A 19,933-nucleotide genomic window follows, 5' to 3' on the forward strand; every position below is an offset into this window, starting at 1 on the left:
TTAAAAAAAAACATGCCTCATTTAATTTGTCTACATCATAGAATATCTGTCAAATAAATGATATATTTGCCCCGAGACGCATTTTACACTTGCACTTAAAACAGGTGTTTTGGAAGTTTACGTCATTTATTTGACAGACATTGTATGGAATTGACAACTTAAATGATGCATGATTTATAAAACATATTAAGTGTAAAATGCGTTTAAATACTTCTTTAAGGCCAATTTACACTTGCACCTACAACATGTCATTTATTTGACATTTATTCTCATCCCCGCGTTTGGACTATGCTTGGTTTAGCGAATCTAGTCGATTTAAGTTGTCATTTTCATACAATAAATGTATATCAAATAAGTAGAGATAATGCACTCTATCATCGTATATGTCCATAGTTTAAACTAAGTTTAAGGAATTGACAACTTAAATGACGCATGTTTTGTAAAACCTGCAATATGTAAATGCGGATTTAAACGCCTTTTATACTTGCACTTAAAACAGATGTTTTGGGAATTAACGCCATTCATTTGGCAGATATTCTATGATATTGACAACTTAAATTACGCATGTTTAATAAAACATTTTAAATGTAAAAGGTAGAGTTGGGTAATATAGTTCCTTGTACTAGTTCCAAAACGTATGAGTAACATCATTGGTCTGTTCCTTTACTTTTGAAAATAGTAAAAACGGCAAAAGTAGTAAAATTTGTAAACTGCTCCCCTATGAATTGTACGGTGTCTAAAGTAAAGGAACGCTTTTCGAGTAAAACGTTGTAAAACTTGAAGATTCTTGCACGTAAAGGAACAGAGCTCATGAAATATAACGTGCGTTGGTCCCGGGCCACACTACAGTAATTTCACTGAAATTTTGACACAAAATTATGCGTCTCTAGATCGAGTTACATAGTAGAGTAATAGTGCGGTTACACTACAGTTTTTACCGGGTTAACCCACTTTGAGAGGATTTATTTGACGTTTGCGCTATGGAATTGACATTTGAAATCCAAACCCACTGGGTTAATCCGGTTAAGTGTAACCGCGCTATAAAATCATAAAAATGCTGTAGTGGGGAATTCGAGCTAAGAACGCCTAATTTCATGAAATTCATACTAGTGTGGACCGGGACTTGTTAAGTATACGCAGTTTGTTCAAAGAAAAAATGTGGACCATTGGAACTGCGAAGTGAACTAGATAGTTCCATATAGTTCCTTTGGCACAACTCTAGTAAAAGCCATGTTAGTTCGTTAGTCCCGGTCCACACTAGCGTGAATTTCATTAAAAAATTTCATGAAATTAGGCGTTCTTAAATCGAATTCCCCACTACAGTAATTTTATGATTTTACTCTGCTATGGAAGTCGATCTAGTGACGCATACTTTCATGCAATTTTTTAAATGAAATCACTCTAGTGTGGCCCGGGACTTAGGTTGTCATCTCAGTTCTTTCGATGTTTCAATGAACCCAAAATGAACGACAACCTAGTTCAGTCGCTTTCTTTAGTGAATCGTTCAATTGATCTAGTTCGTTCATACTAGAGTTGGGCAATATAGTTCCTGGAGCGGATCGATCTTTCTAGTTTCTTTTGCCAAAAGGAACTAGTTCCTTAATATAGTTCCAAAAAGTTCCGAGAGAGATATAGTTCAATGAATCTTTCTCGTTCCTCGTTCATTTTATTTCCTTCATTCCAAATAGTTCCGAGAGTGAAGTACTTTAACGAAACTTTTTTTTTTGTTTTCATCTTTTATTGGATGAATTGACAAAAAAAAAAAAATCAATAAATTGCATCGACGTAACGAGGATGTGATTCACGTTTATTTAACAATGTGGCCGGATCTAAATGATGAAGGAACCGAACGTGAAAGATCGAAGTGAGTGTGGAATTAAATAAAGAAAATGAATTATATAAATGAAAGAATTATATGCACGGCTGGAACTATATGAACTAAAGGAACTATATAAATGAAAGAGTCGGATATAGTTCCAATAGTTCCTTGTCCGGAATAGTTTCTTGGAACTAGTTCTTTCCGGAACTACACAACTCTAGTTCATACGCAAATCATCAATTCCACCACAAACAATAATCTCCTCACCAAAACCAAGCAAATCAAATCAGACGGTCGGTCATGGAACAAAGTTAACAAACATATTTTATTTAAACGAGGAACGTTGAAGTTGGAAGAACAAAAAAAAAAATAAAACTTGACAAAGTAATACAACAACAAATTATTATTTACAAGTTTATTAAATACAAAACAAATATTCTATTAAAAATAGAAAAAAAAACACTTTGACTAATAACAAGTGTAAAAAATAAAACAACAACTACAAATGAGTGTGGTGTAAATAATTAACAACAAAATAAAAACGAAACTTGTTACGAACGAATAAACTTTTCAAACAAAATTTTGATAAGAAAAAATGAAATTATGCAAAAATAATGTTATATGTATTCTACTGAGATGTGGAACAATTAGGTGGTGGCAAGCTTCCTCGTGGATTGAATTCTAATACATGTTTAATAAAAAGGAACAGCATGCTTTAACAGCTGTTTTTTTCCACAACTCTCATTCTCTATACTCGGCATTTGGATTCTTTTTTGCACATCAAATTTTAGCCTACATCTACTCCAGGGAGCGGGCGGCGAAACATGTATCATATGATTGTTTCTTTTGGCAAATTAGAAAATGAAAAATTAAAAGCTGCAAGAAAATTATGCCGAGATAATATGAATAATCATAACACATTATACAAAAGACGAAACAGAGGTCAAATAAAATTCTCTCCTGGCATATAGAATTTACCGGACACTACACCCTGCCCCTGCGCTATTTGGTGTTTCTCGTCAAGCCCACCCACCGAATACGTGACAAGCGTTTATATTGTGTTTTTGTTCGTATTCGCTAACAGTCGCACATTCTCTAGATTCAGAGTTTAATGTCAACATTAACTTTGTGGGCCGGTTCCTCTTGCATCCAACACCAATTGTCCCCATCTGTTGTGGCATACAACAAACATTTGTATTACAACAAACAATTTCGTCATCAAATCTTTGTTGATTCCCTCTCTCGTTCGTGTCTTTTTGGCGACCACTACTAATTTGACAAATTTAATTTAATTGCCACAACCAAACAACAATCCACTTTATTTGTTTGTCGTTTGTTGTGCAGCAACATTGTATAAGTGCTATACTTTTTTTATTTATTAATTTATTCTACAACTAGTACATCAAAACAAAACTAAGAACACAGTAAAAAAATTGAACAAAACAAACGACGACTCGATCACAACAACAACAACCACAGATAAAACAGATAAAACGACAAAATGCGGTTATTTCCAGTACGCTTGTCGAGCATACCAAAAATGCTCGACTTTTATTCACAATTCAATCCATCACCGCTCTCTATAAAGCAATTCATTGACTTTGGTAAGTATTTGAATGTATTATTATGTGATCTATGTGTGTTATGAGTTTTATACATATTTACTATATTTAAGTAGATATCAATGGGTCTTGAAATGCTTAGGAAATGGAACTTAGGAATTGCTCTAATAGTCTCACCACTAACATTGTAGCCAAAGTGTCCGTTGTCATCCCATTGAAAATGGTTAAATATTGATTTCATCGTCCTGGCCAATTAATTTTTAAGTCCTTAAATGCTACATTGATGCTAATTATTGACAAAACAAATAGGTATCTCATTTTTTCTGGAACGCATATAAAATGGAAAAAATGAAAAGTTGTGTTGAAATTTAATTAAGCAACTGTTTGTCGGGAAATCTATTCCTCTAGAGATTTTGGGTGGGTGCCATTCTGTTGCACTGCTTACCAGAAAGTCTTGGATACGAGTATTGGCCGCGACGACAACCCTGATGATGAAAGCCCACTACGTAATGTATATAAGTTCAGTTAATTTTAATAACCAAAAATTACGGTTTTAATTGAGTTTGCACGCTAAGCTCGGATAAGGATAATATGAAATTTATGTCACCGGTAGTTCTCGTCACCCTGATCACAAATATATGTATATAAAATTTTTGAGGGAAGTCCATACAAGTTCCGTGAATCGCTAGTTTTTAAGGCCCGGCTACTTAGAAAACAAAACAATTGTTAAAAAATTTAAAAATCGTATCTTATAGTACGTTTACATATAACCCAATTTGTTAAACACACTGGTTTTCAATAAATCTTCTTCTAGAGGATTAAGCCGGAAAAAGCTATAGTATAAACTGGCTATTATGCACGTAGGAACGACTTTTTAACCTTGCAAAATGTGCACTAGATGTATGAGGAAACCATGTACCTCTTACCCACTCCTTGTACGATCGTTTCGTAAAACGTTCCAAACTTTGGGATATACCCAGAAGAGTGGTCCGATGTAGTCAATATTCGGGTATAAACCGAATCTGTAAAAAATAAGGAACAAATTGAATACTCTACCAGCTGGCGGAAAAAAATCTGATTTTTTTATGATTTTTGTTAATTTTCTCGTTTAGAATTAAGCTTGATGATCTGAAATTATTTGCAAGTGAAAAAGGAAAGCCAAGGACTCGAACCCACATAGTCACCAAATTACGTTACCTGGTTTCATTGGTGGTAAAGCAAATCTTCGGACGTATCGACTATGTAATGGCTTCTCTGTCCTAGAACTTATCGTTTTTCAAATGCAAATGTGTTTTTGTACATTAACGCAGATACTTGGCCACAGAAATGTATTTTCTTCATGACAAACGCTTTTTGCGCTGACTTTGAAGTTATGAGTTGGCTTTGAACGCTAACACGCCATGACAACATTTTTCGATATGTTTTTCAAGGACGTGGGTTCAAATCCCAGCCGGGCTCAGCCTGTTTTTTATTTTTTTGATATTTTGCCTTTTTAGGGCGAAGATCATTTTTTAATGATTTTTGTTAATTTTCTCGTTTAGAATTAAGCTTGATGATTTGAAATTATTTGCAAGTGAAAAAGGAAAGTTTTTCTAAGTAGCCGGCCTTCGGGCACGGGAGCAACATTTTTTTAATTTAAATTTTCGGAACTTCAGAGGCCCATACTCGGAAAGTATGGACTTCCCCCCAACAAACTTTATATTTTTGTAATAAGGACGTAAAGATCTACCTGTTGTAAACATTTCAGACTTTTCCGCCAGCAGGTAGAGTATTCAATTTATGCCAAAAATAATACGAGGTACATCGTTTGGACCAAATCGATTTCTACTTTCGAGGGTTATCTTACGTATTTCCCAGAAGGTGCCGGCAGGCTTTTTTGGAGCTTTTAGCCCATTATCTCAGGAAGCATGGACTTTCCCTGAAAAAATTCCGCCGTCGTAACAGGGCCGCAAGAAGAACTTGTTGTAGTTGTTGTTGTTGTTTGTATGGGAGGTACGAAGAGGAAGTAGTATACCGATTTAGTCCATATTCAAATCTGATCATTGCCTCGAAGGTAATATTATCATATGCAAAGTTAAGACCAATTCGGTTACTCCTTTTACGAGATGGCCTATTTTCGAACTCAAACTAAGTTTGGACAAAATATTAAGATTACCAAAATTTAGAACAAATCGGTTGGTCCGTTCGAGAGTTATCGTGCGCCACAGCCAGCCAGACGGACGGACATGCCTAAATCGACTCCAAATTGTCTGAAACGAATTTCGTCCAAACATACTTGGGGTCTAAAACCATTATTTCGATGAGGCACAATTTTGGTCGTATCAAAGTGTATATACACTCTTTAGCCTAAAGGCTGAGATTATGAAAAGTATGTCCAATATATTTGAGATTATATGAATCGGGCGACACTCATGGATATTTGAAAAATGTCCCTTGTCCTTTCTGGGATGTTTGTGGGAACAATTACTATTATTATTGCCACGATATGCTTTTTCACATGTATGTTGTCACTTTGGGTATACTAATATACAGACCAGCTGATGTCATACATGTGAAAAAGCATATGGTGTGATGTAGCCATTAGCAGATTCCTATATGCACCCATGACATATCACCGATGATGGAATGTGATGGATGCGCACCTGACTAGTGGAACTGATACTTCTCTATCCCGACAAGGGATATACTGCCTCTACGATGGTAAAAAATACATCACGTGAGCCCATCCGGTGCACCGGCCACCATGCATTTGTAGGGCGAACAGCAAGTAGATGATTGTCGCTTTTGATCCGCATTTTTTTTTGGAGTTGTGCCAATCTAGTTTAATTGAAAAATCAAGGGCTTATCTCTCCTTTACCGACCCACCTCTGAAAATTATGAAAAAATTACCACATATAGTGCTTTTTATCCCGATTCCAACCATGTATTGCTTTTGTTGCGGAAATGTATACTTCCCGAGATATGGGCCTCCAAATTTCCACAAAGGCCCTAGCATAAAATGTTGGCAAACCACCGCAGAATATTATGAAAGAATTACCACAGATATTGCTTTTTATCCCGATTCCAACCATGTATTGCTTTTGTTGCGGAAATGTATACTTCCCGAGATATAGGCCTCCAAAGTTCCACAACGGCCCTAGTCTAAAATGTTGGCAAACCACCACAGAAAATGATTAAAAAATTACCACAGATAGTACTTTTTACACCGAATCCAACGAAAATATTTAATTTAGAAGAAAATGTTGTTCCCGTTCCCGAGATTTGCACCTGTCCATAGGAGAAAGCCTTAAATCCCGGCCGAAGGCCGGCTATTTAGAGAAAAATAGGATAGGGCCTTTGTAGATCTTTTGAGGTACATATCTCGGGAAGTATACATTTCAACAAAAGCAATATATCGTTGGATTCGGTGTAAAAAGCACTATCTGTGGTAATTGTTTTCATAATTTTCTGCGATGTTTTGCCAAAGTTATAGGTTAGGGGCTTTGTGGATCTTTGGAGGCCCCTATCTCGGGATGTATACATTTCCGCAACAAAAGCAATACATGGTTGGAATCAGGATAAAAGGCACTATCTGTGGTAATTTTTCTGGGTGGGTCGGTAAAGGAAAAGAGTTCCAGATCAAGTTCACTATCGAGTTTCAACCGATTGGAACGTTTGTATGAAAAAACTACGTAGATTCATACAACTATATTCTTCGTCAGCCTCTTGGGATGATAACAGTCTATGAGTGTGCCCAGATTTTAGGTGTCCCCGTTTTGTTTTGACATCAGAAATTTTTATCTCTTTTCCGAATGAGCCCATTTTTTATAACAGAATATTTGTATTTTTTTTATTATTAAACCCTTTGGACTTTACAAAAACATTTTCACACATAAAATACGTAGAATGTCGCTGAAAACAGCCAACTGAGTTATTTACCTATCTCAACATTTTCTGGAACAAATCTTTATCTAAGCAATTAACAAATAAACGAGATACGTATTATAAATATTTTGTGAATAATAGCAACACAATTTTATGGCTTAATATAGCAATGTACTCATAAAACGACAAACAATTCAAGCCTACAACAAACAGTAGTAGCTTTTGTGGTGGTAAATAAGGATTTAAGGATTATTTTAGCTTTAGGGAAAGTGGTAAACGAAAACGAGAAAAGGTTAATGTTTTTTCTCCACAAGGACATCAGACAGGTGCTATCCAGAGGGGTGAACGAAAAGAAGAAAATGTTGCTGTTGCTCTGCAGAACGCAGTATACATACGTAAGAATATCAGTCAATTGCTATCCAGAGGACATCTAGATGTCAACAGATTGTTGTTAGCAAAATTCTTCAACAGGATGCATTATCATCCCCAAAACCAATATTAGCCAAATGTCCTATCTACCATCATTGCCTTTACTACTAACCTACCCTTAGTACAAAGTACGTGCAAAGCCACTAATCTCAATTCTATTAATTTGTGGTTAAAGCCTACTCAGTTTGTTTGGTTGTCATCCATCCATCTATCCTTATTCACACAACCAATTAATAATTCAATATATATTTTTACATTTTACCAGGATAAAGCAGAAGAGAACCAGATAAAACAGCAAACAAAATGACCTTCGAAAGTACATTTCATTCTAAATTTGTACAATTGATTAAAATTTCCAAATATAACATCGTAAATGAAATCCCCTTTCTTTTATGACTAATAACATTTTGGTGTTTTCTTACTTTCTTCAATGTCCTTTAAAAGGAACAAACAAGCTCAACAATATTCATTCATTTTTTCATTCCATAGGCCAATGACATTTGTGTAAACCAACCTACCAACCCAACCAATACACGTGTCCAATGTTTGTGTGCTTGTTTTGTTATAGCTTTTTGTGTATTCCTTTCGTTTTTGTTTGCTTTTTCTAACCAGCCCGCCTAAAGGATGGAAATTTCCTTATGGCAGCTGTCGCCTTTAGAAAAGAGCATGTGTTACTTTATCATTGAAACGTCCTTGACACTATATTACATTTCCATGAGGCGGCATACATTCACCCTGTAATGACGCTGATCCACTCTGCTTTTATATTTGTTTCTCTTTTCGTGCTTTACCGCTCTCAAAATATATTGGCAGTATTTGCAACTTTTTTTGTAACTTGTTTTGTTGTCTGCTCAGAAGGGTGGGGAAAATGGGAAACCTAACTGTTTGACGGGACAAAACGAAAAAAACGATTCTTTGGAAAACAATAGGCCTAGATGATAAAATAAGTGTTTTGTTGTGACTGCTGTTTTGTACGTAAATGGAAATGGAATTTATTATAGAAACAAGTTTTTTTATATTTTATTGTTGCTTTTATTTACTGGATTTGTTAGAAAAGCAAATATATGTTCATCCACATATTCATTGTTGGCGAATATATATTTACGTTTATTCTTATAAGATATCTATAAGGATGTAGAGAAATATGCACATACTAGTACATGGATTGAATTTCCGCTTCCAAACAATAACCCGTCAATTTCCTTTTTGCTAGTAAATAATTTGTTTGTACAAATGATTTGTATCCCCTTAGCCCTTTAGGCTAACGAGGGTATATACTCGGCCGGGGCGATTTGTATGGAAGGAAAAAAGTGATAGTGGGCGCCTGGAGTTTCTGATTCTCGGGATTGTACTGAGCAAAAAAGTCCACTAGACCATATGTCTACGGTGAAAATCGAGCCCCCGGATTTTGACTTGAAATTTTTTTCAAGGATATTTTGGCCAAACCATATTTCAGAAACTTGACCTATCCTGAAAATTTCCTTTTGCGTTCTTAGTACACTCACCAAGGGTTTTCATCCCCAAAGGAAATTTCCATCCACTGACTTTAAGTCAAATTTTGTAGCACAGTATAATTTATCGACATTTTCCGAAAAATTTGCACATTCTCGGGATCATAACTGCCTGAAGGAGCGTTCCAATGCTTTTGCTATGTACTAGAGAATTCTTAATTATTGTCTTGGCTACAATTTTAGTCTTTGTGTTGCATCGAGAATCTCAGTGGTTTGGCTGTTACATACATGCCAAAATATCCAAAAACCCCGATTTAGATTCGATTTAGTCATGTCCTTCTATCTGTCCGGCTGGCTGGAACGCACGATAACTCTCGAACGGATCAGCCGATTCGCTCCAAAATTTGGCCTTGGTAATATTTTGTCCAAACTTAGTATAAGTTCGGTACTTTCGGGTACCTCCACCACAAAAGTTTTACAGGGTGTCACCTCATGTCTGCAGTGGACCATTTACATGAGGAGACCAAGATCCTTCCTGTGCGTCGACACAACAGGATGTTGACGATGCAGTACTTGCTTGGATGCTATTGGCAAGACCACCTAAATCACCATCTGGTGGATATGCCTGAACCCCCAGGCGAGTAAGGGAGGATTTTCCTCATAAGGAAAGGGAGGTCCAGAGATATAAATGAGAACCTCTAGATCAACGTTCTTTACAGGCAGGTTTGAAAGATATTTACATTGACGCGGTCGCTGAGGCTCAGGCAGCCTACAGTGTGAATATCGTCCTCGTGGCAGCGGAAGAGCAACAGCTGCCAAGGCAAACGAGAGTCGTGTTGGCAAAACTAAGATCCGGTTGGTGCAGCCGCCTCAATTCTTACTGGGCCAATTTGCTGGAATATCTTCCCAGCATGTGGCACCGTCCGCACACTACGCAGCACCTGTTTAACTGCCCAGCCAACCCGACTAACCTGACTCCACGCTCACTTTGGACTAATCTTATTTAGGTGGCGTCCTTTCTGAACTTGGAGCTGGAAGCAGAGCCGAATCAATAAAATGAATATGTACATGTTCTTGTAGAAGCTGCTACAACAACAACAAACGTTTAAAAGCTTTCGCTAAAATAAAGCGTAGCCCTCTTACGACGACACAATTTTTTCCTGAGGTAACGGCCCAATAGCTCCAAAAGAGATTTCCGGCATCAACAAAACTGGGTATTACGTAAGATAACGCTCGAAGGCAGAAGCCGATTTGGTTCAATCTTTGTACATCGTATTATTATACCCTCCACCATAGGATGGGGGTATATTAAGTTTGTCACTATTCTTGATCAGCGTGTAATTCTACATCGATATAGCCATGTCCGTCCGTCTGTCCGTCTGTGGAAATCACTCTAGCGTCCGAACGAATTGACGTAGGTGGATGAAATTTTGGGAAAAGCTATTATTTGTGCGTAGGACTTTTGGTATTGAAAACGGGCTATGTAGGTCCACGCTTTCGTATAGCCCCCATACAAAATGACGCGTCGTCGTTTTTAGGAATTTTTATGATATTTGTCCCATCTTACCACCGAATTGGTTGTAATTTGGTATTTTGTGTATTTTGGCCAAAAAACATTCCTACCAAAGTTGGTTTATATAGGTCCACGTTTTGGTATAGCCCCCATATAACGCCCCATATAAAGTACGCGTCATTTTAATATATTTTTGTCCCATTTGACAACAGAATCGGTTGAAACTTTGAATTTTGTGTTTCCAGAGGCTAAGAAACATTTCAACCATAAAATTTTTATATAGGTCCACGTTTTGATATAGCCCTCATAGGACGAGATCTTCCGATTTTCGGTATTTTGAAGGTTTTGGCCTCATTATCACACTGAGATGGCTGAAATTTGGTACTTAGTCTTCGTTGGGGTATAAAACTTTCCCCCAGAAATTTTGTAGGTATAGGTCCACGCCATCATATAGCCCCTATAGAACGGTACCTTCCGATTTTCGGTATTTTGAAGGTTGTGGCCACACTAATCCACCGAAATGGCTAAAATTTGTGGTGGAGGGTATAAAAAGTTCGGCCCGACCGCACTTAACGCTTTTCCTACTTGTTTCTTATAGACTCGGATTATGTCAGAATATTGACTACATCTGACCACTCTTTCGGCTACCTCACAAACAAATTTTGGAAAGAGTGCAGTATAAGGACACGTTAGAGATCGTTTTTAAATTTTTGGCAACATGTTGGGTATGCGGCCCTTGTTGCGACGATACAAATTTTTCGATGGCAAGTCCATACTTCCTGAGATAATGACCCAAAACCTGCAAAAAAACCTTCCGGCACCAACTATACTGTGTACTACGTAAAATAACCTTCGAAGGAAGGAACCGACTTTGTCCAAACATTGTATTGTACATCGTATTATTTCTTACAGACTCGGATTATGTCCGAATATTGACTGCATCGGACCATTCTTTCGGATACCTCCCAGTTTGAAAAGAGTGCAGTATAAGCTCCCGATTGGGATCGTTTTTAAATTTTGGTAACATGTTGGGTATGCGGCTCTAGTTACGACGAAACATTTTTTTCGGAGGCAAGTCCGAACTTCCTGAGATAATGGCCTAAAATGTCAAAAAAAAAAACAGCATAAACGACAGAAGTTTTGTGTTCACTTTTTTAGTCCGAGGTCTGTCGGCACAGCTGACTGTTACTTTCTAACTTGTTTAAAAAATTTAAGTTACTATTTGTAGAATGTAATGATTCAAATAATAAATTGACTCATAAGCTTCAAATCGCACTTAATATAACATCCCATTCCATCGTGAATATTATAAACAAATATCAATATGTAGGAAACAACTTCCAGGTATTACTTACATATATGACTTGGAATATAACAAATGCAATTATTTTTTTAAAACAACTTTAGATTTGTTTTTTTTTTTTTTTTTAATTTCAAAACATTAAGGAAGTATGGTGACGAAGCAGTCATTGACCCCTTCCCGTCACCATCAGTGTTTTTTGTTCTTATTTGTGATTTATTGTTTTCATCTCTCTTGCGTACTGTTTTAGAAAGCAGCTGTACACAAGTGTAAATAAATAAAAACGATTCAGTATTTCTCAATTCAGTTTCGTTTATTAAAAACAGTTGGGCTTGGCGAAGCAATGAAAATTAAATATTTATATATATTTTAATTTAAATATTACACATCACTTTTTGTTTAAAAACCAATAAGAAAACACTACAGAGTGGCGGGTATTGAAACATGTTGTACTCTATAGTACAGTTTATTTTGAATTTAAATAAATTTTGTATATATTTATAGAGTTGAAACAATAACTAATACATCCATCATAGACTACTGATGACCTACATTGCATATACAAAACACTAAACTATTTATGTAAATTTTTATTGCATTAATATTTTATTAAATAGTTCTAATTCCAATTATTTATTTATATATTCGTCTGATTGATAATCGCTTAAAACAATAGCTAGGCAGCCAACAGAAATTGAACAATTCGTATGATTTGTCAATACTACCTTTGTATTTATTGATAATTTTTTGTTGTTTCCTTGAAAATACTGATAACTCATTAACTGGCTGACTGACTGACCACTGTATCAATATAAACACAGCAAAAAGAAAATCATGTCAACTAAATATTTGTTTATATTTTGAAATTATTATCGAAATAAACAAACAAAAGTCAGCTGTGTTCGTTTTTAATCTCTATGTACAAATTGAATTCATTGGAAAAGAAAGAAGTGCAAGATATTGTCAGTCCTGAAAATTAACAATTGTCAAAGGAACAAGTAACAAAGTGTCATTCAGTCAGTATTCAGCTTATGATAGGAAAAGGAGGCAGTTTTCCAATTAATGGAATTTTCAGATTTCTTTCCATTTTGTTAACAAGTTTGTAATAAACTCAAGATATATTAAAGGTTAGGTTTAAAGATGCGTCTAATCGCACATATATATTGCTTGATGAATTGAATATGATGTAGGAGTTGAGGTAGTGATGATTTTGTGGATATTGCTCATTAATTAAAGGTGAAGGAGAGATTTCTAAAAAATTGCCGTGTTACTCATCGTTCTTTTTTTATTTATTTTATTTTTTATATACTTACTTAAAGTAGTAGGAAGGAAAATTTAGTTTAGTTATGTACAACCCTTGCCAAGCCATGATAGGTGTTTGGCTATGTTAACAAGTCAAAAAATGTCAGTCGGCTATGCCGACAGAGGGTATTCCTACAGTCCGTGACATAATGAAAAGAAGCAAACCCAGTATGTGTTTTTCCAAAACATTACTGTTGGACCTGTTCTTATACCTAAATGTTGGAACTTTTGTGGTAGAAGTAGATCGATATAGTCCATCCCTAAACTGGGCATTTGCAAAAAATTTTGAAATTTTGTGTGGGATGTACCCGAAGTAGTGGACCGATATAGTCCATATCCAAGCATGATATAAGTGCAAAAGAAATATTATGATGCGGAATTGTTAGAGACCAAAGTCCATCAACCATTTCGATAATTGTCGTGCACATCAGGTACTCACCGTTGATTTTTTAGAGCTTTTGGGCCATTATGGCAGAAAGTTTCGACTTGCCACCGAAAATATTTCATTCCGATTCGACAAGAGTCCCTAAAATGCACTTGTGCCGAAGTTGTGAAACGATATAGTCCATATTCGAACCTGAAATATAAAAATATTTCGATGAACAAAGTATGGACCAAATCGGTTACTCCTTTCCATTTTATAGAAAAATGTTGAACTTTTGTGGGTGATGCACCTGGAGGAGTGGGCCGATATGGTACATCTTCGAGCTTAAACTATGTTTGGTAAAAATATTAGTATTTACAAAATTTAGACCCAATCCGGTCAATGGACCAATGTAAATCACTCCTTTCGATAGTGATCGTGCTCACCAGGCATTTTAGGTGATGCCGGCAGGGTTATTTAGAGCTCTAGGGACATTATCTCGGAAAGTATTGACTTATCCCCGAATAAAAATTGTACCGTCGTGAAGGAAAAATTGTGTGGGAGTTGGCGGCGGATATTCGAAACTGATCTATGCCTGGAGGGAATAATACAACTTGCAAAGTTTGGACGCAATCGGTTAATCTCTTTTCACGAACATTTTTGAACTTTTGTGTACCCGAAGGAACAGACCGATATATGGTCCATATTCGAACTTAAGTTTAGACAAAATTTTACGAAGGCTTAATTTTGGACCGAATCGGTACAGACAGACGGAAAGACATTGCTTAATGACTCCAAATTGTCTGAAACGTATTTCGTTCCATTATAGTTGGGGTCTAAAATCATTATTTCGATGAGAGCACATTTTGGTGGCATGAAAGTGTATATATCATCGGTAGCCTAAAGGACAGTGGGATCTATGTTAGGTAGGAAGGTGAGAGTATCTATCTCTTCTTGTTTGCAACAAGGGACACTTAAAAAGTAAATTTTCGACAGTCTCTATCTCTACTGCATCTTCACGTAGCCAATGTAGTTTCCTGCAATCAAGGATTGCTCCAAAATTTATGGTCCGGAAGTTGAGAGCCTTGAGGGCCGCTTGACTTGTGTCCCTGCTAGGAAAAATAAGTAAAAAAAGTAAATTTTCGACAGTCTCTATCTCTTCTGCATCTTCACGTAGCCAATGTAGTTTTCTGCAATCAAGGATTGCTCCAGAATTTATGGTCCGGAAGTTGAGAGCCTTGAGGGCCGCTTGACTTGTGTCCCTTCTAGGAAAAATAACGGATAAGGAGTCAAAACTGAAGGAGGTGGTGTCACTTACGTAGCGCTTGTCATTTAATTTAACTTCAAGTCCGAAGTGTGAAATGAGCTTAAAAGCCGTCCTTGCATCCTGATACTGGATTAGGATTTCCAAAGGTTGGAGATTAGGGTGTGGCGATTTGAACACTTTATTGGGCTTTTCGCATTACTGATTTCTTGGATTGTAGTGAGCAAAAAAGTCCACTATACCATATGTATACGGTGAGACTCGAGCATATTGGAAGTTTTTTATCCATGTTTTGAATATTTTGGCGTAAAACAGCCAGATTTTCGATCCAACACTCAGTACAATACCAAGAATCAGAATCGCGTAGGGCCCAATAAGGTGTTTTTCCTGCCATACAAATCGCCCCGGCCTATTGGAGATCCAGGATTTCATTTAAGGCGGTCTGAGGAGTGCTATTAATTGAGGCGGTAATCAGTATTAACGCCATCCTTGGCACACTTGATAGTTTGACTGTAACGCTTTATTCTCAAGTGCTTGCCACCAAACAAGTCCTCCGTAATCTATGGCGAAGGGCAGGACAACGGTTACATGCAGCCAGTGCATGACTTGCGGTCTCTGTTCCTAACTTTTCCCAATTGAGTTCTTGCAGGAGTAGTGTGCAATAAGTGCTTTCTTCGTCCGCTCCTTGTGAATAATACATGTTCCGTCTTCTCTGGGCTAACTGCAAAACTATTGTCACGGGCCCAGTTTGCCAGTTGTTTCAGATCACTTTGTAAGAGATCAGACAGGGTTGTTAACAATTTTCCACTTATCAGCACTACAAAATCATCGGCATAGGTCACAACAACCTTAGTCTTCAGCCAGTCGAAATATACAAGAATTTCATTTATAAATAGAAGTCAGAGCAGATGTTAGGTTAGGTTAAAAGACGCTTAATTACCAATACAACTTCAACTGTTGGCCAGAAAAATAAAAAATAAAGAAGAAAGCTGTAAAAGGCCCTGTGTTTATTTAGAGAGCAATATTTTCCAAACGAAATGGACAGCTTTGCAATATTTCCTGACTGCTATCATTATCGTGATTTCATTCCTGAAAAAGGGCAGACATATGTCCAATATTACGTTATTTATATTTTCTTATTGGAGGCTGGAACTTACGGCCTATTAGGTGTAAGGCGGAGATGTACCATTGTGAAAATCAGCTAGACCACCATCTCGCATATACTTTGCCTTTGTTTTAAATTTCTTATTAGATATGTATTTACTAACCTGACTATACTATACACTTATGAGTTGTTCTTTGTTGTTCTTATTTGCTTTGCTTTGACAGTTTCGTTTTTCATGTCGCTAGCGATAATGTGCGTCAAAATGTACAACAAATCGCGGCAATTGATGATTGTAATGGCGGTGATGATGATGAAAACGTTTGTATTGCGTTTTTCTAGCTTTCGTTTTTTAATTGCTACAACACTCCCCAGAACCTTACACAAAACAATAAAGTAAGAAAGACACACAGTAATCAGATGATGGTCAGCCAGCCGGCCAGCCAACTAGTCACCCATTATTTGCCGGGCCTTTTTTCTCCCACTCTCTGCCCTCTTCATGTGATTTAATGTCTTACTTGTCATTGATAATTTCGCCTGTTTTATTTTCATCTCTTCACCTTTTCCCATTTCCTCACTTAGTAGCTATTTTATATGGTTGTGGTGGGCATTTGACGTGTTCTGGGAAAATTTTCTTGATTTTTTTGGTGAACGACGTCAGTCAAACAGAAAACAAAAAAAAAAAAAAAAAAGAAGACTGAAAATTCTGTTTAGAATTTAATTTGTAGAATTGACAATGTAAATATTATGATTTATTTACATGTACAGTACAGCAGTTTATAATTGACTTTAATTCATTAGTCATATTTTTATTAGCAGCAATTAATATGGTCCGACTAGATTTCCATTTTAAACAAGTTTTACTGTGTTTGGTCGGTATATTTACATTTGTTGAAGTGTATCTCACATCAGTTGGAATGATGAGGAAATGATATGTGTCAAATACATGAATTTGAATTTTACTTGTCGATTATAATACAAATTATTTTTAATGTGAAATATGAAATATTTTTATGAAACCATTTGAACATTCTTCAAGAATTAAAGGCAATTTTTTATAATTTATTAAGAAAAAACAATTCTCAAATGCATAACATTTCAGCCAAACAGATGATAGCGCACATCCTTCTGTATTATATTCTGATTGAAAATAGTCAGTTTAAACATCTTTTTAAAAGTTGGCTGGCACCAGAAACATCTTGAAAACCGGTTTCTGGGTTACTTCCGACAGATCTATGTATGTATATTGCCTGGAGAAAAACAAAGATTGCCTTCTTATCTAACATGTCTCTCTACGTTCGTTACCTGTAAATTAAAATGTTCATTTTGTAAATATAAGTAAAAAAAATAGGCAGTGCAATTGTTTGTAGCAAAAATATTAACAATTTTAGAATAAAAGCAACAAAACAGGGCACATTTTGAAAACCTCAGACTCGGCGGCATGCATAACACTTGACACTTGAATGAAATTGCTTTCAGCCTTTGCCTATTTTTGTTTGAGTTTGAATTTCCATACAAATTAACACCCATTTAATACTCAAAATGTTTACGAGCATCTTCTGGATAGATGGCGATGTAATTTATTTATTAAGCTTGTCAATGTCGACAACTGCTGCTTACCGAGTCAGTGCTTTGCATGAACTGCTGTTATAAAATATGGGCATATTTATTAAACAAAATGAGCTCACGATCTCATAGAGCATGCAGTGTTGTATAATATCGATAACTGTAATATTGTAATAATACAATAATAAGTATAATAGCTTATCTAACATTTAATATAAAAATTGAAACGTGATATTGAATCGCGAGGAAATAAATTGTTAAGATTAATTTACAGAAACATTTAGCTATCAATACTAATATCAGTATTACTAACATTGTTGACAAAAATTAATATTTGTAGTTTTGAATAAAACATGAAATTGGAGAGAGCAGAAAAAAGAATGTCTTACTAACTTACATAGCTGGTCCGATATATGAGTACATATGAAACATTTATCCCATAAGAAGGGACTAGGAATAGATAAGCAACTAACATACAGCAATCCCACGATAGCGGGTTCTTTCGTACCGGATTGACCCGGAACCATAGTATTTCGGCCAGCGGTTGTTGCAGCCACAATATATATTTTCAAAATACCATATCTTGTTTTCAGATTATGATTACTCCAACAACAATTTTATAAAGGAAGTAATTCAAATAAATAAATAAATAAATAAATAAATAAATAAATAAATAAATAAATAAATAAATAAATAAATAAATAAATAAATAAATAAATAAATAAATAAATAAATAAATAAATAAATAAATAAATAAATAAATAAATAAATAAATAAATAAATAAATAAATAAATAAATAAATAAATAAATAAATAAATAAATAAATAAATAAATAAATAAATAAATAAATAAATAAATAAATAAATAAATAAATAAATAAATAAATAAATAAATAAATAAATAAATAAATAAATAAATAAATAAATAAATAAATAAATAAATAAATAAATAAATAAATAAATAAATAAATAAATAAATAAATAAATAAATAAATAAATAAATAAATAAATAAATAAATAAATAAATAAATAAATAAATAAATAAATAAATAAATAAATAAATAAATAAATAAATAAATAAATAAATAAATAAATAAATAAATAAATAAATAAATAAATAAATAAATAAATAAATAAATAAATAAATAAATAAATAAATAAATAAATAAATAAATAAATAAATAAATAAATAAATAAATAAATAAATAAATAAATAAATAAATAAATAAATAAATAAATAAATAAATAAATAAATAAATAAATAAATAAATAAATAAATAAATAAATAAATAAATAAATAAATAAATAAATAAATAAATAAATAAATAAATAAATAAATAAATAAATAAATAAATAAATAAATAAATAAATAAATAAATAAATAAATAAATAAATAAATAAATAAATAAATAAATAAATAAATAAATAAATAAATAAATAAATAAATAAATAAATAAATAAATAAATAAATAAATAAATAAATAAATAAATAAATAAATAAATAAATAAATAAATAAATAAATAAATAAGTAAATAAATAAATAACTAAATTAATAATCCTATGAAATATATTATACAGAAAATATTTTTCATTTCAAATTGTTATAGAAATAGAATCCACACCATTTTATAATTTCAGTTGTAATTCGGAACATTTCACTTGTAATTTGAGAATTCCAATTGAATTTCGAATTATTTCATTTGTATTTTGAATTTTTTCATTTGTAATTCGAATTATTTCATTTGTAATTCGATTTTTATACCCTCAGCATTTATGCTAACGAGGGTATATACACTTTCATACGGGCAAAATGTGCCTCATCGAAATAATGGTTTTAGACCCCAAGTATGTTTGGACGAAATGTGTTTCAGACAATTTGGAGTCTGGCTGGCTGGAGCGCACGATAACACTCGAACGGATAAACCGATTCGGTTCAATATTACTTTCGTAATATTTTACCCAAACTTAGTTTAAGTTCGAAGATGGGCTATATCGGTCCACTCCTTCCGGTACCTCCCCCACAAAAGTTCGAAAATGTTCGGAAAATTTGTGCGCACCATAACTCTTAACCGATTTGCTCCATACTTTGCCCATCGTGAAATGTGTAGCAGACTTAAATAAGGTTTCAATATGGACTCAATCGGTCCACTACTTCGGGTACCTCCCACACAAAATTTCGGAAAAGTTCAGCTTAGGGCCATCTCTCGAATCGCTTTGATTTTTGTTTTAGCAACTTGTAATCACTGCCCTCCATACGACGGTACAAGTTTCATCAGGAGCAAGTCCATACTTCCTGAGAAAATAAGCTGAAAGTTGCAAAAATAAACCCCTATGACACCGTGTGAGGTGGTCGGAGCGCAAAATAACCCTCGAACGGATCTGCCGATTCGGACCAA

General features: G+C 34.5%; 1 protein-coding gene across 15 annotated transcripts in view; it reads left to right on the top strand.

Annotated features, from left to right (window-relative positions):
- Positions 1–2,039: 2,039 nt before the first annotated feature.
- Pdk (pyruvate dehydrogenase kinase) overlaps positions 2,040–19,933 on the top strand; it is a 58,953-nt gene continuing 41,059 nt past the window's right edge. The window contains exons 1-2 of one of the 15 annotated variants that reach the window (XM_073990689.1): positions 2,040–2,203; positions 3,218–3,423. In XM_073990689.1, coding sequence (XP_073846790.1) covers positions 3,321–3,423 — 103 coding nt within the window. In that variant the 5' untranslated portion in view covers positions 2,040–2,203; positions 3,218–3,320. Of the gene's footprint in view, positions 2,443–3,163; positions 3,424–19,933 lie in introns of all 15 variants that reach the window. The other 14 variants (XM_073990690.1, XM_073990694.1, XM_073990695.1 and 11 more) reach the window with 14 other exon arrangements.

Source organism: Musca autumnalis, unplaced genomic scaffold, assembly GCF_047663935.1.
Source record: "Musca autumnalis isolate F117 unplaced genomic scaffold, ASM4766393v1 scaffold_5, whole genome shotgun sequence".
In the NCBI taxonomy this organism is placed as follows: Eukaryota; Metazoa; Arthropoda; class Insecta; order Diptera; family Muscidae; genus Musca; species Musca autumnalis.